At 44.8% G+C, this 25,182-nt stretch overlaps 1 protein-coding gene across 5 annotated transcripts in view; it reads right to left on the bottom strand.

Annotated features, from left to right (window-relative positions):
* The window catches only part of LOC129819581 (plectin-like), a 181,250-nt gene that overhangs the window by 136,643 nt on the left and 19,425 nt on the right, over positions 1 to 25,182 (bottom strand). Inside the window, exon 1 of one of the 5 annotated variants that reach the window (XM_055875951.1) lies at positions 19,250 to 19,716. The exons of the other annotated variants lie outside the window; for them this stretch is intronic. Coding sequence (XP_055731926.1) covers positions 19,250 to 19,340 — 91 coding nt within the window. The 5' untranslated portion in view covers positions 19,341 to 19,716. Of the gene's footprint in view, positions 1 to 19,249; positions 19,717 to 25,182 lie in introns of those variants that run through there. 5 annotated transcript variants of the gene reach the window in all.

The following is a 25,182-nucleotide window of genomic DNA, read 5'->3' as shown; positions in this document are numbered from 1 at the left end:
TTCTTTCATCACATTCCCGGTGGGTCAGAAGTTCGCATACACTCAATTACTATTTGGTAGCAATGCCTTTAAATTGTTTAACTTGGGTCAAACGTTTTGGGTAGCCTTCCACAAGCTTTATACAATAAATTGGGTGAATTTTGGCCCATTCCTCCTGACACAGCTGGTGTAACTGAGTCAGGTTTGTAGGCCTCCTTGCTCGCACACGCTTTTTCAGTTCTGCCCACAAATTTTCTATAGGATTGAGGTCAGGGCTTTGTGATGGCCACTCCAATACCTTGACTTTGTTGTCCTTAAGCCATTTTGCCACAACTTTGGAAGTATGCTTGGGGTCATTGTCCAATTGGTTGACCAATTTGCGACCAAGCTTTAACTTCCTGTCTGATGTCTTGAGATGTTGCTTCAATATATCCACACAATTTTCCTCCCTCATGATGCCATCTATTTTGTGAAGTGCACCAGTCCCTCCTGCAGCAAAGCACCCCCTCAACATGATGCTGCCACCCCCATGCTTCACAGTTGGGATGGTGTTCTTCGCCTTGCAAGCCTCCCCCTTTTTCCTCCAAACTTAACGATGGTCATTATGGCCAAACAGTTCTATTTTTGTTTCATCAGACTAGAGGACATTTCTCGAAAAAGTACAATCTTTGTCCCCATGTGCAGTTGCAAACCGTAGTCTGGCTTTTTTATGGCAGTTTTGGAGCGGTGGCTTCTTCCTTGCTGAGTGGCCTTTCAGGTTGTCGCTGTAGGACTTGTTCTACTGTGGATTTAGATACTTGTGAAGATGCTGGAGGAAACATGTAGACAAGGTCCTTTGCTGTTGTTCTGGGATTGATTTGCACTTTTCGCACCAAAGTACGTTCATCTCTAGGAGACAGAACGCGTCTCCTTCCTAAGTGGTATGATGGCTGCGTGGTCCCATGGTGTTTATACTTGCGTACAATTGTTTGTACAGATGAACGTGGTACCTTCAGGCGTTTGGAAATTGTTCCCAAGGATGAACCAGACTTGTGGAGGTCTACACTTTTTTATGAGGTCCTAATTTCTTTTGATTTTCCCATGATGTCAAGCATGAGGCACTGAATTTGAAGGTATGCCTTGAAATACATCCACAGGTGCACCTTCAATTGACTCAAATGATGTCAATTAGCCTATCAGAAGCTTCTAAAGCCATGAGGACATTTTCTGGAATTGTCCAAGCTGCTTAAAGGCACGGTCAACTTAGTGTATGTAAACTTCTGACACACTGGAATTGTGATCCAGTGAATTATAAGTGAAATAATCGGTCTATAAACAATTGTTGGAAAAATTACTTGTGTCATGCACAAAGTAGATGTTCTAACTGACTTGCCAAAACTATAGTTTGTTGACAAGAAACTTGAGGAGTGGTTGAAAAACGAGTTTTAATGACTCCAACCTAAGTGTATGTAAACTTCTGACTTCAACTGTACAGCCTCCAGCCCAGGTAAGGCCCCCCTAGAACATACAGTATGTACCAGCCGACCTGCTATGACATTCCTGCCGTGAGCTTGTTTTAGCGCACCAGTGTGTTGGTGTTATTGTTCCACATACCTGGATGCCACACAGCACTAGATTTTCACTGCTGCAGATACCGGTATTCAGAATAGTTTAATAACCAGTGGTCTAACACATGCATGCATGCGCACACACACACATTTAAACAGTGAATCACATGCTGTACACTTGGGTCACTATCAGCTTGTGCTCCATCTGCAGACTGCAACTATATTTTCCTGATTTACAATTCTGATATTATGCTGTATAGGCTAGGTCTACATTGTGATATTTTTGTGCAGCCAAACTTATCACCCCTTACCCCCTTTTTCTCCCCAATTTCGTGGTATCCAAATTGGTAGTAGTTACTGTCTTGTCTCATCGCTGCAACTCCCGTACGGACTCGGGAGAGGCGAAGGTCGAGAGCCATGCGTCCTCCGAAACACAACCCAACCAAGCCGCACTGCTTCTTGACACAATGCCCATCCAACCCGGAAGCCAGCCGCACCAATGTGTCGGAGGAAACACCGTACACCTGGCGACCTGGTCAGCGTGCACTGCGCCCGGCCCGCCACAGGAGTCGCTAATGCGCGATGAGACAAGGATATCCCTACCGGACAAACCCTCCTTAACCCGGACGACGCTAGGCCAATTGTGCGTCGCCCCTGGGCCTCCCGGTCGCGGCCGGCTGCGACAGAGCCTGGGCTCGAACCCACCCACCTTTTTCATAGACTATTTGAGTAGAGCACATATGAAGGGAATAAATGACAGGATACAGAGTTTGTATCAGACAGTAACCCAGAGAGACGGACATATCACACCACCATGGCTAATGTCTCAATGTGACGTCATCATCGTAGACAGATTGGAAACACATCCCTCAGGCCTCCCAAGTGGCACAGTGGTCTAAGGCACTGCATTGCAGTGTTGCGGCGTCACTACAGCCTGGGGTTTGATCCCCTTGTCATTACCGGGAGTCCCATAGGGCGGAGCAAAATTGGCCTAGCGTCGCCCAAGGAAGGGGAGGGTTTGGCCGGGTGGGCTTTACTTGGCTCATCGCGTTCTAGCGACTCCTTGTGGTGGGCCGGGCGCCTGCAGGCTGACTGTTTCCTCTGACACATTGGTGCAGCTGGCTTCCTGGTTAAGCGAGCTGTTGTTAAGAAGGCTTGGCGGGACGCATGACTCTACTTTTCCCGAGCATGTTGGAGTTGCAGCGATGAGACAAGGTGGTAAACACAAAAAAGGGGTAAAAAAAAGAAACATCCCTCTCAGCACCCGTGCAATCAATCAATAACCTCCAGTTGCATCCCAAATGGCACCATAATCCGTCAATAGTGCAATATTTTGACCAGGGGTTTGGTCAAAAGTAGTGTACTATGTAGTTAATAGACTGCCATTTGGGAGCTAGACCCAGTGAACCTCAGTCGTACTGCATCTCTAGTCACTGTGGAACCTCAAACAGAGACCACTCAATAATCTCCAATCTCCACTGGTTAATCACCCTGTAGAGGGCCCATATGGCTCATCAAAAGTAGTGCACTATAGAGAATAGGGTGCCATTTGGAATGAAGCCTGTGTCAAGAAGAGTTCAGGTGGGAGAGGATTATTTCACTGCAGACTCAATACTCAGACATATCCAACAGTAGGGCATGGAGAGCCTCACAAATATTGCTTAGCAAAAAGGAACAAAGTAAATACTATTTTGAACTTGCTATATTTATATTCATAAAGGCCAAGTTATTACTGGCAAAGCATGGTGGCATGACCAATTGGAGGTATGCTGACAAATCACTTGTGGTGCCTAATGTAACAAGCATGCAACAGGGAAAGACCCAGTAACACCAAGATTGGAACACGCACACAGACACCTCAAAATCACAGGAGGTTGGTGGCACCGTAATTGGGGAGGATGGGCTCGTGGTAATGGCTGGAGCGGAATGAGTGGAATGGTATCAAACACATGGCTTCCTCCACTGCTCAAAATATGCCTATGTATGAGAGAAGCCATACTATGGCATATGACAGAACAGGCATACCTCATCACATTACACCGCATAAGCCACCATGTAATAAATCACCCTGTACATTCAGGTTCACATGTGAACAGCCAGACAAATGGGGCTCCTGATCTGACAGGACCATGTGAAATAGCAGAGTAGTGAGGAAGGCCCTGTATGTCCCGGGACTATCCTACCCCATCACCCTCTGACAGTGAGCCAAAACAAGCCTCCCCAGGCCTAAATATGTTTAACAAAGACTAGGTGTGAACATACACTGTGTATAAAACTTTGGGAACACCTGCTCTTTCCATGACATTAAAGCTATGATCATGTATTGATGTCACCTGTTAAATCCACTTTAAAATCAGTGTAGATGAAGTTTAAAGAAGACTTTTTAAGCCTTGAGACACCGTAAGCCCAGTGCAAGTCAGCGGTCTTTGGTGAACGGGGATGAAATCATCTTGGGTTGGGGGACTCCTGCTCCTTCATCCTCTACCCTATCTTCTGAGGGTCTTCTCACTTCAGGCCTCGAGGGTGTCTGTGGCTCAACCCCCGCCCCCACTCGAGGGTGTCTGAGGCACAGAAAAGGCCGGATATCCACGGCCACTCACCTTCCTACAGCCATCATCATTGGTAGCTCCATGGTGAAGAACATCTTGGTTCCTTTTTGCAAAAATCCTGTGCCACCCGGGGGCTACGGTGAAGGATAGCACAGGATTTCTTCCGTCCACACTACATCAGCAGCCAAGGTGCATGTGGGATCAAATTATATCAAAAAAAGGTGAATTGAGCTGATCAACACCCTGAAAAGCATCAGATTATCTCTGGCCCCGTGCCGTCGGTGGGTCGCGGCTGCCAAAGGTTCATCAGGCTCTTAGCACTTCATATCTGGCTTAAAGACTACTACCACTCTGTTGGCATAAAATTTATTGACAATTACGACAGTTTTTGGAAACAAAAGATCTTCTACAGAGATGATGGCCTTCGCCCAAACCATCTAGGAGCCTGGACCCTCTCTTCATGTTTCAAGGCCGCGTTAAGACATTGACTCAGAGACAGACCAAGCCCCGCTCAGGTAATACCTCCCATGCTTTCTAAGCACTGTCGTCGTACTGTTGTCTATTCTGCCAGGGGCGTTGTCAGTTGTAATATTGTACCCATTCGTTTGAACTCCACTCTTAGATCTTTACGGAAATCCATTTCCCTTGCCCAAAAATTTGAGCTACTTTAAGCTTTTGTCTGGGGAAAAATGAATCCATAACTGTTATAGGGGTCTACTGTCCTCCCTCGGCTAACCTTTGTGCACTTGAGGAGTTGACTAGTTTGTTGTCTTTTACTAAATCATAAATGATTATGTTTGGGAAATGCAGGCTTCAGACAATGTAATGATCGACACCTAACCCAGCTGGTGACTAAGCCTACATGGCCCAACCCTAAAGATACTTCAAAGTGAACTCTGATCTTATTCTAATGAATACACCAGACATATACGTTTCTACTGGTGTCTTCGCCCAAGATATTAGTGACCATTGCCCAGTTGTTTGTGTTAGAGATGTGAGAATACGAAAATCTAAGCCTCGTGTCATCACAAAGAGGAATTTTAAAACTTCAGTCAACATGATCTTTATTTTAGTGACCTTGATTGTAGTTCAGCGACCCCTGAACCTGAATTAGTGTTCAGACCTTTTTTTGTTGATGTCTTCAATACTATTGCGGACAATCATGCTCCCTTCAAAAAACTAAGGGTTAAAGATAGATCGAATGCCTGGTACACTCCGGAATTATCAGAAGTCATTCATAAAATGCTTAGGGTCAAGGCCAGGAACACAGGCCCGGACTGGCAATCTTTTAAGTAACTGAGTTTTAAGTAACATTGTGTATGACAAATCTAAGGATGAATCTGATTATTATGTAACCCTTCTTTCAGATTGTCAAATCTGAAAGAAGGGTTAACTGTCAACTGTCAAATCCTTTGAAAGAACTTCTAAGCCTATTCATTATGATACTGTGCTGGATGCTGATATGGGAAACTTGCTGAATGATCAAAGAAATGATAGTCAAAACTTTTTGGGGGGGCTATTTACAGAAATATAAATAATGGATGCTTTGTTAGCACTGGACAACATTAAATCCACAGAGGCCAACCAATTGCTTAAGCCCATCAATGTTGGCTCAATAACCCACTTTAAAAAAAGAATAATGTTATCAGGAAATATTCAAAACATATAGAAATCAGCTCTTGTGCTGTCACTCCCTAAGGGCGGGGATAGTAGTGATTTTAATAATTATCGCCCCATTTCAAGGCTTCCTTGTATAGCTAAGATTCTTGAATCCTTGATAAATGTACAACTTTGCTCTTTTTATGTGAGAAATGTATTTTTAATGTACACTAATCAGGGTTTAGGCCTGGGCATGCACTATTACAGCAACCACTTTAGTTGTTAATGATCTTGTCAACCATTCAGCCTGCCATGACCTCGAGCCTGCCTGCCTCACCGTACCTTTCGGACTCTGACCTGTTTAATGAACTTCTGCCTGTCTTCGAACCGGATATTGCCTGCCCCTTGAATTCTAATAAATATCAGACTCAACCCGTCTGCATCTGGGTCTAGCCCTGTGTCGTTACAGGTTTCAAGATTATCTTAGTGGCAGAACTCAGGTCATCGTGATTGATGGGGTTAAGTCTGAATTTCTTGAAGTGCATAATGGTGTACCACAGGGGTCAATGTTGGGACCTGTTCTCGTCACTATTTATATAAAGACCATTGGTAAATCTGTTAGAAATTGCAAACTTCATCTAAATGTGGATGATACTATTATGTATGCTATTGCCCCGACTGTTGATCTGGCTTTGTCAAACTACAGTCAGATTTGATAGCTGTGCAGGAATCCCTTGCTGATTTAAAATGTGTACTTAATACAGGCTAAACTAAATGCCTGTTGTTTTCAAACTCTCGTAAGAATGTTTCAGATGTACTACATGTTCACTCATTAGATGGTTCTCCAATTGAACGTGTTCCCACATATAAATACTTAGGCATTTGGATTGATATGGATTTGACGTTTAAAAAAAACATGTAGATTAGTTAAGAAGCTAAGATTTAAAGTGGGCTTTTTCTACAGAAACAGATGGTGCCTTTCTCTAGTCAGCAGGAAGCAGATTATTCAGTCAACCTTTTGATCTGTTCTTGATTATTGCGATGTTATTTATCTAAGTGCAGCTGCTTTGTTTTGTTACAGGTGACAGTTTTGATGCTCATCACTGCATCCTGTATCAAAAGGTTGACTGGACTTCCCTCAAAACCCGTAGATCTCTACACTACTCCCTTTTTTGTTTACAAGTCCCTACTTCATAAACGTACATCTTATCTACCTTTGCTATTGAAGTATAGACACCTGAGTAGCCTAACCAGTTCACAGGATTGGTTAACTCTTGAGGTTCCTAGGGTCTCCACCGAGCTAAATAAATCTTATTTTAGTTTTAAAGCACCGTATTACTGGAACAAAATTAAAAATACATTTCATCTTAATGTTCTGGTATGTATGAATGTGTCTTCTGGCACCTTAAATCACCTTAAATGTCTATGACATGAACATTATTCATAGACTGTGTCCTAAATGGCACCCTATGTGTATATGTACTTATTACCCGTTTACTGCAGTGGGATACATCGGGGTCACACAGTGTTTCTTGGTAGTCTTAAACAAATCTACTTTGACAAAAAGTATACACCTCTCACACATGGTTATGGGCTTTTAAAAAAAAAGAACATCGGTACCATGTCAGATATAGAGTTGAAAGGTATTACATTCTCATTTACAGCAACAACCTGGGGATTAGTTACAGTGCAGAGGAAGGGGGATGAATGAACCAATGGGAAGCTGGGGATGATTAGGTGGCCATGATGGCCAGATTGGGAATTTAGCCTGGACACAAGGGTTAACACCTCTACTCTTACGATAAGTGACATGGGATCTTTAGCGACCACCGAGAGTCAGGACCACCGTTTGAAGTACCATCCAAAATACGCCACTCTACACAATCACTGCCCTGGGGTATTGGGATAGATATATATATATTATTAGGGCTCCCGAGTGGCACAGTGATCTAAGGCACAGTGGTCTAAGGCACTGCATCTCAGTGGTCTAAGGCACTGCATCTCAGTGGTCTAAGGCACTGCATCTCAGTGGTCTAAGGCACTGCATCTCAGTGGTCTAAGGCACTGCATCTCAGTGGTCTAAGGCACTGCATCTCAGTGGTCTAAGGCACTGCATCTCAGTGGTCTAAGGCACTGCATCTCAGTGGTCTAAGGCACTGCATCTCAGTGGTCTAAGGCACTGCATCTCAGTGCAAGATGCGTCACTACAGACCCTGGTTCAATTCCAGGCTGTATCACATCTGGCCGTGATTGGGAGTCCCTTAGGGCGGCACACAATTGGCCCAGCGTCGCCGGGGTAGGCCATCATTGTAAATAAGAATTTGTTCTTAACTGACTTGCCTAATTAAATAATATATTTTCTGGGGACCAGAGCAAAGAATGCATCCTACTGGCCCACCAACACCACTTCCAGCAGCATCTGGTCTCCCATCCAGGGACTGACCAGGACCAACCCTGCTTAGCTTCAGATGTAAGCCAGCGGTGGTACGCTGCTGGTGACTTTAACTGCAGGACAGGGGTACAGATCCCCATTAGATGATGCCAAGGCAGCAGCTACTCTATCTGGGTTCCAAACAAGGCAATTACATCATGCATTTATTTTATAAAACAGTACAACACTACTCTAACACTACATATCTACAAAATGTATAATACAACAATGTATGTTGTGTGTGTGTGTGTGGTGTGTTTGTGGTGTGTTGTGTGTGTTGTGTGTGTTGTGTGTTGTGTGTTGTGTGTTGTGTGTTGTGTGTGGTGTGTGGTGTGTGGTGTGTGGTGTGTGGTGTGTGGTGTGTGGTGTGTGGTGTGTGGTGTGTGGTGTGTGGTGTGTGGTGTGTGGTGTGTGGTGTGTGGTGTGTGGTGTGTGGTGTGTGGTGTGTGGTGTGTGGTGTGTGGTGTGTGGTGTGTGGTGTGTTGTGTGTTGTGTGTTGTGTGTTGTGTGTTGTGTGTTGTGGTGTGTGGTGTGTGGTGTGTGGTGTGTGGTGTGTGGTGTGTGTGTGTTTCAACATCTCACAAAAATGAGTAATGATGCAGTCACTCCTCTCCCTGCAAAACAACAGTTTTCAGTCCGGATAGAGAAAGAATACAATTCCATTAGTGAAAATGTCCCCTTCAACCAATAGCTAATATCCACTAGGACTGCTTCCAAAGCCATAGAAGAGAGGGAGGAAAGGACTCCAGGAAAATAGCCCTTAAATGTCACATATCCTCACTTATTCTCCAAACAACGACTCAACCAATGTGGCCAGGCCAACTCTGTTGCACCCAAACTAAAAAAGTTTGGTCGTCATTCATTGGTTTCAATCAACAGTTTTAGTGCCAAGCGGCCCGGATGTTGCTTTGGGGGCCTTTGCACCCCGCCTACATTTCGGGGAAACACTGATGAACAACTGGACTGGAAGGATTGTCATGAACTGTTCATTTTTGGTGAGCAATTGGAGACAAATGGGCAGCACATTGTCCACATGGATGCACTCTCATTCGATCACATTGATCACATTGAATGATTGCCAGTAATTGCTCCCACTGTGGGGTCCATACAACCACCCTTTAGAGGCCTGAAGCATTTCACCTAAAGACACCCATAGGGTACTGTAAATACAGTACACGCTGAGTAATATGAAACTTTCAGGCTGACCACAAGCAAGCTACTAAAGTAGTATGGTATACTGTAGCTTGACAGACATGGACACCCAGCCGGGAATGAGACTGCGACTAGATCAATTAGGCCTACGTTCATTTTCACTGGTTCAATAGCTTCTAATAAACTGCTCTGATTGTTAGTCACAACTCACAATCACACTCCAAGTATATTTACACCATATCTCACAATGTGGCAGTGCCAACAGGAGCTGAGAGTGCTCTCCTCTCCCATGACGAACAGGTGTGAGTGTATGCTATATTATAGGTGATCATGCTTGTATGTGTGTGTGTGTGTGTACACTGAATGAGACATACCAGATCTGTCTATTGAACAGTACAGTGTATGCATTTCCTTTCATAGTCGTGTGTGTGTCTTTAAAAAGGATACTATTTTAGAGTGCAAGGTCATGTTGCATGAAACTGATCTTGGACAAGGACTGGAAATGAGGGAGGAGGACTGCTCTGCTTACTGTACTAGTCAGCTGTCCAAACACAGCACAGTGATTCCCAACCATACAAACCCTATCGATCCCTTTAACACTACAAAATAATCCCTTTTGCTATGTACATGCACATAGCCTAATTCACAGTCCAAACTCACACCAGAATGTCTAACAGCAGTGTTTTGCACCAGACTGTTTTGGGTATTTAAAAATCTAGGTGGGACGGGGGCCGGAATTCCATTGAAAAGACCGTAAACTGGAGGTTTAGAACTAAGCAAACAAAGATCTGTGCAATCAGTGGGGGTGACAGGACATCCTTTGTCCTCTTCACCCTGGTCGGGGTTTATCTGGGGGCTAAAAAGACCTGGCTGAAACTGAGGCATGGTGGGAGATGAGATGAGCTCACTAACTTCCTGAGGGACGGAGTCCACCCGAGATGGCATGCAAGCCAGGGACTAAAGATGTTTGGCTCAGCATATGTTTGTGGTGCAGTAGTGTACTACTAGATTTACGTTAGCCAAGGAGTTGATTAGCCTAATATTTGAACTGCAGGAATCAATCATGATCTACAGTTACCTTGCCTTCCAGGTGAGAGTTATTTGAAATCAGGTTTGGGTGGCAAGCAAAAACGTAATTGTAGTTTAACAAATGAACACATTACAGTTTAGCAAGTCGGACTGAACACCTGAGGGGGCGGCGATGCATGTCTACTGTTAAAACAATACCAGCTTGCTGGAGATGCAGTACTGTAGTATTAGTCATATTGCAACAGGCTTGACAAGGAGATGGCCGTACTTAAGATGTACTGTTCTATAGATACAGGTAAACACCAAGCCTGAAGACCGTACCGTTATTAAACATGTAATAAGACATGAACTAATATTGAAGATACCGAAATCGACAAGTAAATAGCATGCCTAGAGACTACTGTTGTCATTGATCAAGTGTTCTTAAATCGTGTAATAAGACATAAATAACACGCCTACGGACTGTACTGATGTCGTTGAAAACCCCGCAAATACTAAATTAGGGTGGCCATCAACACAGACCAGAGCTACAACTAATCACATACCTAAACAAGTTTGTCTTAAGGTAAATATCACGCCTAAGAGCCTCGACTGTTCTAGTCGTCATTTTCTTACACATGTAAATCAGACATAAGCTAACATTGAAGAGACTTAAATCTTCCTAAATAAGATGTCATTCACACGGACCTCAGTGGACTAACAGGTCTGTGCCTTTCAACCAGAATAACGGAGACTGACTGACTGTTCTCACAAGATATATTGGTTAGGAGCATATAGAGCAAAGCAGTGTGTTCAACACTAATTAAACAGTACAGCAGTTATTATTATGACAGAGGGAGAGTAGTAAACTACCGCTTCATTAGGGCCAATTGGCAACATTACCTCATGTACCAGATCACTGTAAATGGAACAGATGAGAGTTAAGACTATAATGACTGGACAAAACGGACATACAAAAACATGAGTCCCCCCTTATATACAAAACTGTGCATACCACTGAATGACAAGGATGCCTTGAAGGGAGACACTGTATGGCAGGGCTTCCCAAGCTCGAACATAGCCGCAGAGTGACCAATCCCACTGAGGCATGAAACAACACACTTGTGTCATAGGGGCAACAGCAGGAATGTTACTCCCCATGACCTGCTGGGGGGGGGGGGGGGGGGGGGGGTATTTGCCTTAAAGAGCTGATCCAAAATCAGTCTTGCTTATTAGGTCTATAAACCAGGGTACCATTGAGGATTTCCTACACTGGGCAAATTGTTAGAGCTGTTGATAAGATATTGATGATAACCCGTCAATTGTTTTTCATGTCATTACATGAAGATTATAAGGGGGATCATGGCTGTATTCAATACAATTCCCGAGTTGATTTAAAAATGTTTAATCCTTTATCATGGTTTGTGTCTTGATGGACTTGATGCTGCCACCACCATGCTTCACCGTAGGGATGGTGCCAGGTTACCTCCAGATGTGACGCTAGGTATTCAGGTTCCATCTTGGTTTCATCAGACCAGAGAATCTTGTTTCTCATGGTCTGAGAGTCTTGGGCTGTCATGTGCCTTTTACTGATGAGTGGCCTCCATCTGGCCACTCCACCATAAAGGACTGATTGGTGGAGTGCTGCAGAGATGGTTGTCTTCTGGAAGGTTCTCCCATCTCCACAGAGGAACTCTAGAGGTCTGTCAGAGCGACCATCGGATTCATGGTCACCTCCCTGACCAAGGCCCTGCTCCCCCGATTGCTCAGTTTGGCCGGCCGGCCAGCTCTAAGAAGGCTTGGTGGTTCCAAACTGCTTCCTTTTAAGAATGATGGAGGCCACTGTGTTCTTATGAACCTTCAAATGCTGCAAAATGTTTTGGTACCCTTCCCCAGATCTGTGCCTCGACACAATCTTGTCTTGGAGCTCTACAGACAATTCCTTCGACCTCATGGCTTGGTTTTTTGCTATGACATGCACTGTCAACTGTGGGACCTTATATAGACGGGTGTGTGCCTTTCCAAATCATGTCCAATCAATTGAAATTACCACAGGTGGATGGAATGGAAACAGGATGCACCGGAGATCAATTTCGACTCTCATAGCAAAGGTTCTGAATCCTTATTTAAATAAGGTATCTGTTTTTTATTTTTAATACATTTCCAAGAATGTCTAAACCCGTTTTCTCTTTGTCATTATGGTGTATTGCGTGTAGATTGCTGATGTATATACTGGAGAGCCTTGCGGTTTTGGGCGGTGCAGTTGCCGTACCAGGCTGTGATACAGCCCGACAGGACGCTCTCAATTGTGCATCAGTAAAAGTTTGTGGGTTTTAGGTGACAAGCCACATTTTTTCAGCCTCCTGAGGTTGAAGAGGGGCTTTGCGCCATCTTCACCACACTGTCTGTGTGGGTGGACCATTTCAGTTTGCCCGTGATACGCAGAGGAACTTAAAATATTCCACCTTCTCCACTGCTGTCCTCTCGATGTGGATAGGGTGGTGCTCCCTCTGCTGTTTCCTGAAGTCCACGATCATCTCCTTTGTTTTGTTGACGTTGAGTGAGAGGTTGTTTTCCTGACATCACACTCCAAGTGCCCTCACCTCCTCTCTGTAGGTTGTCTCGTCGCTGTTGGTAATCAAGCCTAAGGGCCTCCTGAGTGGCGCAGTGGTCTAAGGCACTGCATCACAGTGCTAGCTGTGCCACTAGAGATTCTGGATTCGAGTCCAGGTTCTGTCGCAGCTTGCCACGACTGGGAGACCCATGGGGTGGCGCACAATTGGTCCAGCGTCATCCGGGTTAGGGGAGGGTTGGCCGGCAGGGATGTCCTTGTCCCATCGCGCACTAGCGACTCCTGTGGTGGGCCTGGTGCAGTGCACGCGGACACTGTTGCCAGGTGCACGGTGACTCCTCCGACACATTGGTGCGGCTGGCTTCCGGGTTAAGTGGGCATTGTGTCAAGAAGCAGTGCGGCTTGGTTAAATTGTGTTTCGGAGGATGCACGGCTCTCAACCTTTCTCTCTCCCGCGTCCGTACGGGAGTTGCTTGCAGTGATGAGACAAGGCTGTAACTACCAATTGGATACCACAAAATTGGGGAGAAAAAGGGGTAAAATATAGATAGTTTTTTAAGTCATCAAGCCCACTACTGTTGTGTCATCTGCAAACTTGACGACTGAGTTGGAGGTGTGCATGGCCAGGCAGTCATGGGTGAACAGGGAGTACAGAAGGGGGCTGAGCACGCATCCTTGTGGGGCCCCAGTGTTGAGGATCAGCGAAGTGGAGATGTTGTTTCCTATCTTCACCACCTGGGGGCGGCCCATCAGGAGGTCCAGGACCCAGTTGCACAGGGCGGGGTTGAGACCCAGGGCCTCAAGCTTAACGATGAGCTTGGAGGGTACTATGGTGTTGAATGCTGAGCTGTAGACAATGGAACAGCATTCTTACATAGGTATTCCTTGGGCAGTGTGCAGTGTGATGGCGATTGCATCGTCTGTGGACCTATTGGGGCGGTAAGAAAATTGAAGTGCGTCTAGGGTGACAGGTACGGTGGAGGTGCTATGATCCTAGACTGTCAAAGCACTTCATGATGAAAGAAGTGAGTGCTACGGTGCGATAGTCATTTAGTTCAGTTACCTTTGCCTTCTTGGTTACAGGAACAATGATGGCCATCTTGAAGCATGTGGGGACAGCAGACTGGGATAGGGAGAGATTGAAAATGTCCGTAAACACACTAGCCAGCTGGTCTGCGCATGCTCTGAGGACGCGGCTAGGGATACCGTCTGGGCCGGCAGCCTTGCGAGGGTTAACACGTTTAAAATGTCTTACTCATGTCGGTCACAGAGAAGGAGAGCCCACAGTCTTTGGTAGCGGGCCGTGTCGGTGGCACTGTATTCTCCTCAAAACAGAAGCCAATGACCTTGAGCCTTCTTGGATGGGCACTTCTAATGTAACTCTATGGCAGCACCCAAGGGGCTTGAATTTTTGAGCTCTCCCCATATATTTGCGGTGATGTAGTGTCCCATGAGTGACCGAACACTGAACCAATCACGGCACGACTAGAGAACATTACCAACCCCTACGGTCCGTATTTTCCGCTGGCTGCCCCACCACCGCCGCAGAAAACCCTGAGATAGACCGCACCTGCCCTGAATGACTGGTCGCCACTGTCTCTTATCAGTGATTTTATTTTTGATATTTTTTTTTTCACTTTCGTTTGTTTCCTGCCACTTAAATTGAAGAGTGTTGCGGTAAAACCACATGCGGTTATTATGAGGACGACAACATCTTATGTTGGCTTTAAATTGGCTTTCCATACAAATCCTTCCATTAAGAAAGGAACCTGGTTTTTGGTTGCTTTCTCATTATAAAAACAGCGATGGTGAGATTCTAATGGTGAGATTAATGGATTTATTATGTGTGCCTGTGTCGGTCACAGACTACAGAAAAATCGCCATGAATCCAATCTATTTCGTCAGGCAATGTCCACATATATTCTATAATGTAGTAATAATTTTAATCTCAATGCATGTGCAAGGCCTATTCTTAAAGTGGTAATGGCCTACTTTTTGACACTTTGCATGCTTTTTGGGAGAGGTGGGGGGGTTCTATATGGTGGGGGGGCTCTATGTACAATTATATGAATTATACCATTGTATAACATTGAAATCCCTTGAATTTGACTTGCCAATGTCTGTATGAACCCTCTTTAAAGGATGTATAGTCCTAGGCCTATGTTGTTGTATAGGTGGAGTTATGGTCAAACTTGCATATATTCACTTTTATTCCTCTAAGTATTCATGTGGAACTGCATGAAAATCCTTCTTATTTGAACTTAAAACCATTTTGAAATGTGTATCCCAATGTCACACACTGGCCCCACACATTGGCTCTTGTATACACTTTGTACACACTTTTGTATACACACAGCCTTTGTATACACTTTTAAAAGGTCTATAAAGGCATAGCTCAGCACTCCTAATAAAGCAGATAGGGTTTGTCACAAATGGCACCATATTCCCCAAAAGTGAATTCATCTACTTCCTCAAAAGTAGTGCACTATAAAGGGAATAGGGTGACATACGGGACGTATCCATACTCTCATTTCATATACAGTAAACTTTGGTAACTATGCCACCTGAGATGGAGAGAAACCCAGCCAAGGCATTGTACAACTCTTTCTGGTGGACTGAACTTCTCTTTCTCCGGGATAACAAATTGGGCCTGTATTTTTAGAAATCACTTTCATCCCCAACATTGGGATGAAGCAGGGGAGGATATGAAATCATACACCGCAGGAGGGATGGGATGCATGTAGGTTTCACTTTAACTTGTTTCTAAGTTACGGAGATGCAAGTGTGAACAACATTGTCAAAGGTAGGAAAAAAGTTACGGGCTATGTAATTGATGGTATACTGAGAGATGTAATCAACATGAAAGCACTGGAGGAGCAACAACATATTCTCTTACTGACTTACTGAAAACACATCACTGAAATGGATTATTGAAATAGACATGCTTAGAATAGTAACTGTGGGAACTTTGCAGTGGCACATATGATTTATTATAATGAAATCTGGAATACATCACAGTCAGACATGGAGCAAACAATGTGGATTGAAGTCTTTCCCAGGTGATTGATGCATTGGACAGCCGAGTTGGGGTCAACTCCATTTAAATTGTCTCAGTCTCAAGTATCTATGCTGCAATAGCCTATGTGCAGGGGCGATAGGGTCAGTCTGTTATATCTGGTGTAATTCTCCTCTTATCTGGTGTCCTGTGTGAATTTAATTATGCTCCCTTTAATTCTCCTTCTCCCTCTCCTCCCGGAGGACCTGAGACCTAGGATCATGCCTCAGGACTACCTGGCCTGATCAAATCATCAAATCAAATGTATTTATAAAGCCCTTCTTACATCAGCTGATATCTCAAAAGTGCTGTACAGAAACCCAGCATAAAACCCCAAAGATGACTCCTGGCTGTCCCCAGTCCACCTGGTCGTGCTGCTGCTCCAGTTTCAACTGTTCTGCCTGTGGCTAGGGAACCCTGACCTATTCACCGGACCTGCTACCTTGTCCCGGACCTGCTGTTTTCGTCTCTTTCTCTCTCTCTCTCCTGCACCTGCTGTCTCGACCTCTGAATGCTCAGCTATAAAAAGCCAACTGATAGTTACTCTTGGAGGTACTGACCTGTTGACCCTGCAGGTCATCTATGAACGTTTGAACATCTTGAAGAACAATCTGGCCTTAAATTGACATGTACTCTTAGAATCTCCCCCCGGCACAGCCAGAAGAGGACTGGCCACCCCTCAGAGCCTGGTTCCTCTTTAGGTTTCTTCCTAGGTTCCTGCCTTTCTAGGGAGTTTTTCCTTGCCACCATGCTTCTACATCTGCATTGTTTGCTATTCAGGGTTTTAGGAAGCGTTTCTGTATAGCACTTTGTGACATCTACTAATGTAAAACGGGCTTTATAAATACATTTGATTGATTGAATTCCAGTCAATTCAGAAAGTAAACCAAATTCCAATTTTTCCTCATTGAAGAGAATTGGAATTTCAGTGTTGTAAGAATATTTTGAAGATAAATACATAATGCAGAGGACGAGAGGTCAATAGATTACTAATGATCAATGGAAATAGTGTTTTTCCTGTAATAGGGGATTAATGTCAATGGGTCAGAGACATGGGAGGAATTTCAGTCTGGGACTCATAGCTACAAGGTAGGTTCTCATTGGTCCAAATGGTTTATACATTGAATCTGAAACTGGGTACTTGTTATTTGGCCATTGGCCCAGTTTTATTGCAAGGAATTCTAATTGGTCAACCACAGGCTAGGGCTGGGTTATAAAACTACATCCTGTCTCTTTGTTCTGGGGAGGGAGAAAATCACGGGAGAGAATCACTGAGGACAGGGGAGCATGAACATTTACCATCTACCTCCCCGTATGATTTGATCTCTTTGAATAAACTTATTTTCCTCCCCCTGATTTGCTTTGGGGTCTGTGTTATTGAAGAAAACTCATAAACTGCTAACAGTGTACTTCCTGAATTGACAGGAATTTTAATGGAATTGACCCCAACCCCGGTGGACAGTTTGGCAGGTCCGATAAGGGAGAAACATCAACCCCTCTTACTCATCTTTCCATTCACCGGACACAAAGGATCAAATCAAATTGTATCGGTCGGGTACACATATTTTGAAGATGCTATTGTGAGTGTAGCGAAATGTTTATGTTCCTAGCACCATCAGTGCAGTAATACCTAACAATACACGTTCAATTCAAAAGAAAGGAATTAAGAAATATAGAAATATTACAATGAACAAGGTCAGAGTCAGGAATATAAATACACTGCTCAAAAAAATAAAGGGAACACTTAAACAACACAATGTAACTCCAAGTCAATCACACTTCTGTGAAATCAAACTGTCCACTTAGGAAGCAACACTGATTGACAATAAATTTCACATGCTGTTGTGCAAATGGAATAGACAAAAGGTGGAAATTATAGGCAATTAGCAAGACACCCCCAAAAAAGGAGTGATTCTGCAGGTGGTGACCACAGACCACTTCTCAGTTCCTATGCTTCCTGGCTGATGTTTTGGTCACTTTTGAATGCTGGCGGTGCTCTCACTCTAGTGGTAGCATGAGACGGAGTCTACAACGCACACAAGTGGCTCAGGTAGTGCAGTTCATCCAGGATGGCACATCAATGCGAGCTTTGGCAAAAAGGTTTGCTGTGTCTGTCAGCGTAGTGTCCAGAGCATGGAGGCGCTACCAGGAGACAGGCCAGTACATCAGGAGACGTGGAGGAGGCCGTAGGAGGGCAACAACCCAGCAGCAGGACCGCTACCTCCGCCTTTGTGCAAGGAGGTGCACTGCCAGCGCCCTGCAAAATGACCTCCAGCAGGCCTCAAATGTGCATGTCTGCTCAAACGGTCAGAAACAGACTCCATGAGGGTGGTATGAGGGCCCGACGTCCACAGGTGGGGGTTGTGCTTACAGCCCAACACCGTGCAGGAGGTTTGGCATTTGCCAGAGAACACCAAGATTGGCAAACTCGCCACTGGCGCCCTGTGCTCTTCACAGATGAAAGCAGGTTCACACTGAGCACATGAGCACATGTGACAGACGTGACAGAGTCTGGAGACGCCATGGAGAACGTTCTGCTGCCTGCAACATCCTCCAGCATGACCGGTTTGGCGATGGGTCAGTCATGGTGTGGGGTGGCATTTCTTTGTGGGGCCGCACAGCCCTCCATGTGCTCGCCAGAGGTAGCCTGACTGCCATTAGGTACCGAGATGAGCTCCTCAGACCCCTTGTGAGACCATATGCTGACACATGCACATTTGTGTGTTCAATCACATATGGCAGTAGTCTCTGAGGTGGAAGGATTGAGTACGGGGTGGTAGCCGGCTAGTAACAGTGTCAAGTTCAGGGCCGGGATACTGGGCACAGGCCGGCTAATGGTGACTATTTAACTGTCTGATGGCCTGGATGTAGAAGCAGTTTTTCAGTCTCTCGGTCCCTTTGATGCACCTGTACTGTTTCCGCCTTCTAGATGGCAGCGGGGTGAACAGGCCATGGCTCGGGTGGCTGAAGGCCTACTGTACAGGGCATTGTATAGCCTACATTGTGATCAATGATCTTACAAGAGTATAAATAACAAAATACTTGCAATGGCTGAATCTTAATGTACCACTATTGACGTTGACAGCACACTTGTGGTAGAACAGCTTCCCACTATTCTGATGAGGAACAATACAGTAGGTGCAGTTTCCCATTGCACTGCGAGCAGCCCTGAAATAGACCACATCTGTGCAAATCAATATGGAACCACTTAACGCCAGTCAGCTACCCGAGTTGCCCACACACATGCCCCCTTCCCAACAACCCTGTACCTCACATACCCTGACATACAGAAGTGATTACAATTCACCGTCATTAGCGCTGTACCAGCCACTCAGGGACATTAGAGGGGGTCTTTACCTTTATATTTCTCCCTGACGTTCTCATACGCCTGAACATAGTTCTGCTCCTCTGCATGGGCTGGCCGGCTGGCTGGATCATACATGGACATGGCCCTGGCTGCCACTGTAGTAGGGTCAGGTCACCCTCTCTCGTTCCTCTGATCCTTCACTTTTTCCCCCAACTGTCTGCTGTCCGGTAACTTTTCAGAAGTACAGTGGTATCTGCTGGTCCCCCTTTCCTTCTCTCACGCGCACTCTCTCAGTGGGGCGGCATGTAGCCTAGTGGTTAAGAGTGTTGGCCCAGTAACCAAAAGGGCGCTGGCTCGAATCCCTGAGACGACTAGGCTGTGATATTGAACAAGGCGCTAAAGCCTAATTGCTAATGGATAAGAGCGTCTGTTAAACGACTAAAATGTAAAATGTAGGCTATTCCCTTTAAAGCAGTGGATTTGACTCCAGACCACCACTCCCCTCCTCTCTCTGCTTGAGAAATACCAACACACACACACAACAGGCCCTCCTCTTAAAGGCACAGAGGCAGACACTGAGATCTCCCACACAATCAGAGTCGGTCAAACACCCCACCCCTCCCATACAGACACTCACACAGCTACCTCAACGAGAAACAAGTGACTAAGCTACATGGGGCTACACAAGTTCCTCTAACAGAGGGGGAAACAGAGAACACACCAGGGGTATCAGATGGATCACAACTTCCCATCCACACACAGCTTTAACACCCAGCACTCTACACCACACCTTCCCAGAACTGGATGACGACAGATTACATATAAAGGCTGATGCCAGAGAGCCACACCTCTTCAGAAGAGGATAGCCCTGATACGACTTGTAGCTGTAGTATACCAGAGATAAATGACAATATGCTGTCCATTTCAGAAAAGTCCCCAGAAGGATATTGGATTTAAGAATTTCAGCCGCAACTGAAGCAGCACCATAATACAATGGAGAGATACAAAACATAAACTGCATTTTTCAACAAACATGACTGCATGCTACAGCTCAGTTACAAATGATTCACATGACATGCAAAAACAATACATGTTTTGTCTATGTGCGTGAAGAGCTAATGAACTTAAAATCGCCATTTTATTGGCAAATGTTTGTTTCTTTCCCCTTCTCTGTGACTTTTAGCCTGCTGGAAAATCCAATGCAAAGTGCAAACCTGATCTTGACAGTAAACAGAAAGACTCTAGAAATCTGTGCAAGTACATCACAACTAAAAAGAGCCACTGTGGATGCCAAGCCATGTTGCATCATCAATGGAACCTTCCTGACAGGAAACTGCGCTTGCGAAGCATGTCAGAGTTCTCTCCGTCAGGAAGAGAGCGCGAAATAGGAGGAAAAGTACTAGAATGACCCTATTACGGGAGGAATTGGAAACATGATGGCACTGCACTGACAGAACATTCTTCTTCCTCTTCAAGGTGCTTGTGCGTGTGTACGTTTGCATTGTGCATTTGCGTGTGTGTGTGTGTGTACGTGTGTGCAACCACGCACGTGTGCATGTGCGTTCTTAAAACGTCATTATAGTGAAGGGTATGTAAACACATATGGATGCAACGGGGATCCGCATCCTGACAGACGTCATTCAGCAGAGTGATTAGGAGAGGAAGCCTTCGCCAAGTTCAAAACTAGTCAACAAGATCAACTGCCCGAAATGTACTAAATTGCAAAAATATTTACCATGTCTGGCATGTGAAAATAGTTCTACAGTATGATTCACTAACCTAGTGCATAGCAAGGTAACTAGTTGAAGGACGTGTAAGCCTCGCCCAGATAACCAAGGTCATTATGACCTCAGAGGAAGAAGATTCTCCCTTTGTTAGAGTGCCTGCCTTGGGCTCGCGTGACTGACTGTGCTGCCGGGCAGCCAACCCTCCCATGCCTCAGTAACTACATTGGCTAACGAACACAGTAGTTCTACTGTCTTATCTCAAAACATTCAAAGAAGGCAGGAGGATCAAAGTAAATATTCAAGATGGACACTGTCCTCGGTGTTCGTCGATTGTGGCCCCGTATTCTTTCGGATCTGTTCAGTGACGACACGCTTCTTTTTCTTTTTACAGCCTCTGTCATACATCTGGTTGATCTGTCTTTCCTAGAAGGTTGAATGCTTATAGAAAGGAAAAGCTTTACACTCACATAAGTTTCTCAGGTTTTTGCTTGGCTTGGGAATGTTGTTTGTAAGGCTATATATGCTCTAAACAAGGTAGTTGGGGTCTCGGATGCTGATTGGCTCAAAGCCGTTGTACTGTATATCAGATGATATACTATGTGTATGACTCAAAATGACTTGTTTTTTTGTTCCAATTACATTGGTAACCAGTTTATACATGTGACAGCAATAAGGCAACTCAGAGGTTTGTGGTATATGGCTAATGTACCATGGCTAAGGGCTATATCCAGGCACTATGCGCTGCGTTTTGCCTGAGAACAGCCCCCTGCCGTGGTACAGTATATTGGCCATATACCACACACCCTTGGGCCTTATTGCTCAATTAACTGTAAATCTAGTCTAAAGTAGTAGTACAGCTGAAGTTGCCGTCCTTAAACGTATTTTTAAGATTACAGCCGAGTTAGGTTGGCACAGAGCACGGAAAAACGACCCCAAATCATGCCTATCTGGGTATCAGCGCTTCTTTGAGACCTGAAGCCACTTTGACGCATAACATCTTGAACAGACATCAAACAAATCATAGTAGAGATACTTTAGCTTTGGCTACTGCCCTCTAGTGGCATCAGCGAGCATTGCATGGGTCAGCAGCCTCTAAGCACAGCAGAATCCCCCCTCACTGCACTTATGTACAGTGTGTCTGGGATTCCCTATTATGTCTTTTCCTGCACACAGTGCGGTGGACATTATGACGTCTTGATGGACTAAGACCCAGTGGGCACAGAGAGAAGGGCTACATCCTAAATGACACCCTATTCCCTATAAAGTGCTTTTTTTTTTTTTACCCCTGGTTAAAATGAGTGCACTATGCAGGGATGCCATTTAGGACATAAAAGGTTTGACTTGTGTGAAACTACTTCACATTGCAGGTTCTGATGTATGGTTACTTGTTGATACCACTTTCTAGTAGAATCCCTCAGCTACTCATTCACGTGTAGCACAGGGGTGCTTTTAGTAGGGTCGAAATAACTATCTGAAACGTGTGATGAATAATTCATCGGACATCAGAATGTTCAGAGGAGCGAGTCATGGCCTTCAGTAAATCCTGTTTTATATGTCAGTACATTTACAGCATGTTGACTCAAGTTTTTAACTCCAAGCTTTCTATGAGAATGTTTGAGAAAAACACCAAAATAAGGGTTCTCTCTATCATATACTGTAGTGTACACAAACCCAGGCAATTACCTCTTTGGCAATGCCTCCTCTGAAGGTATAGGGGCAGTCTCCATAATACGCAAGGAGGTGGGCAGATCCAAGCATGCGCTAGCGAGATCCTATTGGCGCATTATAGCATGTATTTGCACATTTCCGTTTGGGAACGCCTACTATGTGAAGTGCACAATACTCAATTCGCCCTTGCACTCCTTCTTAACAACATTTTTAGAAACTCTGACAAAAGGGTCAAGTCTAAGTTTCATCTAGCGCCATCTTCTCACCACTGAACGTCCTCTCCTCACCATAGTTGGGTGGTGAGTAGTTCTAAACGGATGCTTCAGACTTATACATTCTGTGAGATATCGGTCTCCTTCTTCTATCCGTGGCCTAGTACTGACTAAAAATAATTTTCCGACGGAGATTGTCCACTGAGCTAGCTTTTTAGTTCAGGACTAGGCTTAATCTGTGTCTGGGGAAACCACCCCTTAGTGTTAAACTAGTTCTCTCTTCAGCGAAGACTCTGGATGGTGTTTTGGACATGGGATACCATGGTACCACACTAACACCAACATTGCATTCCTCTCATAGGCTTATCATAATGCTTGCAACAGGAAACATCTGTCCAGTGAACCTGTCCTCTGTCACATCACTCCAGAAGGAAGGGTTAGTGTTTAATGTGTCCTTATCATTAATCACTGACTAAGGTCAAACACCACCAGGGGTGTCATTTATGCAGATAAGTCTGCATAGTTGGGAAACGGGTAATAATTGTCTACACTGGCACCATTAAGTCACTTCCCAAAACCTTGTAAATTCCCCCAGGGTCAAATGCCTGGTATTCAAAGCATAACTGGAAAGTGAAGCATTTGAGATATAACTGACTGCCGATGGCTTGCGTAAAAAGGAACTGGTTTAACTAGCCCAAACCATCTACAGTAACTTCTGACATGTAGGGGTCAATTGAAGAGGCCTGCTCCGCTAGGGTCAGAGGTCAGTGAAATGTCTGTGGGAAAGTAGGCTACCACACGACGCCCTCAACAAAACATACGCCTACAAAGTGGTTCTGCTAAAAATAACTTGAGAAAGCTATCCACTACCAGTAAATGGAGACTATTCTGCAGTCTTTGCACAACAGCCTTTTGTATACAGTGCTACTACGTGCAAATGAATTTGCCTGTATGGCCGGCAGCTATAAAAGCAGAGGGATAACAAACGGTCCCGTCTCCAGTTGTTGTGAGTTAAGGTTGCTGTGGCCTAGCTTGTCAGACACACAGCTGATGTACGAGACCAGTGCTATTGTGACTGCAAACCTGTGAGTCATATAAGCACCTCCTTTATCTAAACGCATCTTATGTTTGGCAGCATTCTTCACTCATGCTGCCAAACATACCCTCGTAAAACTGACTATGCTACCAATTCTTGACTTCGGCGATGTAATTTACAAAATAGCCTCCAACACTCTACTCAGCAAATTGGATGCAGTCTATCACAGTGCCATCTGTTTTGTCACCAGAGCCCCATATACTACCCACCACTGCGACCTGTATGCTCTAGTTGGCTGGCACTTGCTTCATATTCGTCGCCAAACCCACTGGCTCCAGGTCATCTATAAGTCTTTGCTAGGTAAAGCCCCGCCTTATCTCATCTCACTGGTCACAATAGTAGCACCCGCCTGTAGCACGCGCTCCAGCAGGTATATTTCACTGGTCACCCCCAAAGCCAATTCCTCCTTTGGCCACCTTTCCTTCCAGCTCTCTGCTGCCAATGACTGGAACGAACTGCAAAAATCACTGAAGCTGGAGACATATCTCCCTCACTAACTTTAAGCACCAGCTTTCAGAGCAGCTCAGAGATTACGGCACCTGTACATAGTCCATCTGTAAATAGCTCATCCAACTACCTCATCCCCATTGTCATTTATTTATTTTTTTATTTTGCTCCTTTGCACCCCAGTATCTCTACTTGCACACTCATCTTCTGCACATCTATCACTCCAGTGTTTAATTGCTAAATTGTAATTATTTTGCCACTATGTCCTATTCATTGCCTACCTCCCTTATCCTACCTCATTTGCACACATTGTATATAGACTTTTTCTATTGTATTAATGACTGTATGTTTGTTTATTCCATGTGTAACTCTGTGCTGTTGTTTGTGTCGCACTGCTTTGCTTTATCTTGGCCAGGTCGCAGTTGTAAATGAGAACTTGTTCTCAACTTGCCTACCTGGTTAAATAAAGGTGAAATATATATTTTTTTAAATGTTTAGATGCCCTGGTCATACCATTTAATTTCAATGAGCATCTGTCTGGGGTCTACTTCTGTATGTACTATGTCATCAATTACTCTCAGCCCACTTCTTTAGCCTACACATTGACATTGGTCAATCGAAACCATATTTCCCTATATCACACAGAATATAAATATTCAACAGCCATATAGATCCTTATCTACGCCATAGCTGTGAAGCATAATTCCCTGACACTCTTCACTGCAGGGAGACCACCATGCTGCACTACTCAATAAGAGCCACAGGGTGTTAGCCAAGAGAGCCTACTTGTAACACCCATCCCTGTACAGGACAGAACTAGCAGCAAGTTCTAA

The sequence above is a fragment of the Salvelinus fontinalis genome, chromosome 22 (assembly GCF_029448725.1).
Source record: "Salvelinus fontinalis isolate EN_2023a chromosome 22, ASM2944872v1, whole genome shotgun sequence".
Classification (NCBI taxonomy): domain Eukaryota; kingdom Metazoa; phylum Chordata; class Actinopteri; order Salmoniformes; family Salmonidae; genus Salvelinus; species Salvelinus fontinalis.
This window is presented reverse-complemented; position numbering and strand designations above follow the sequence as displayed.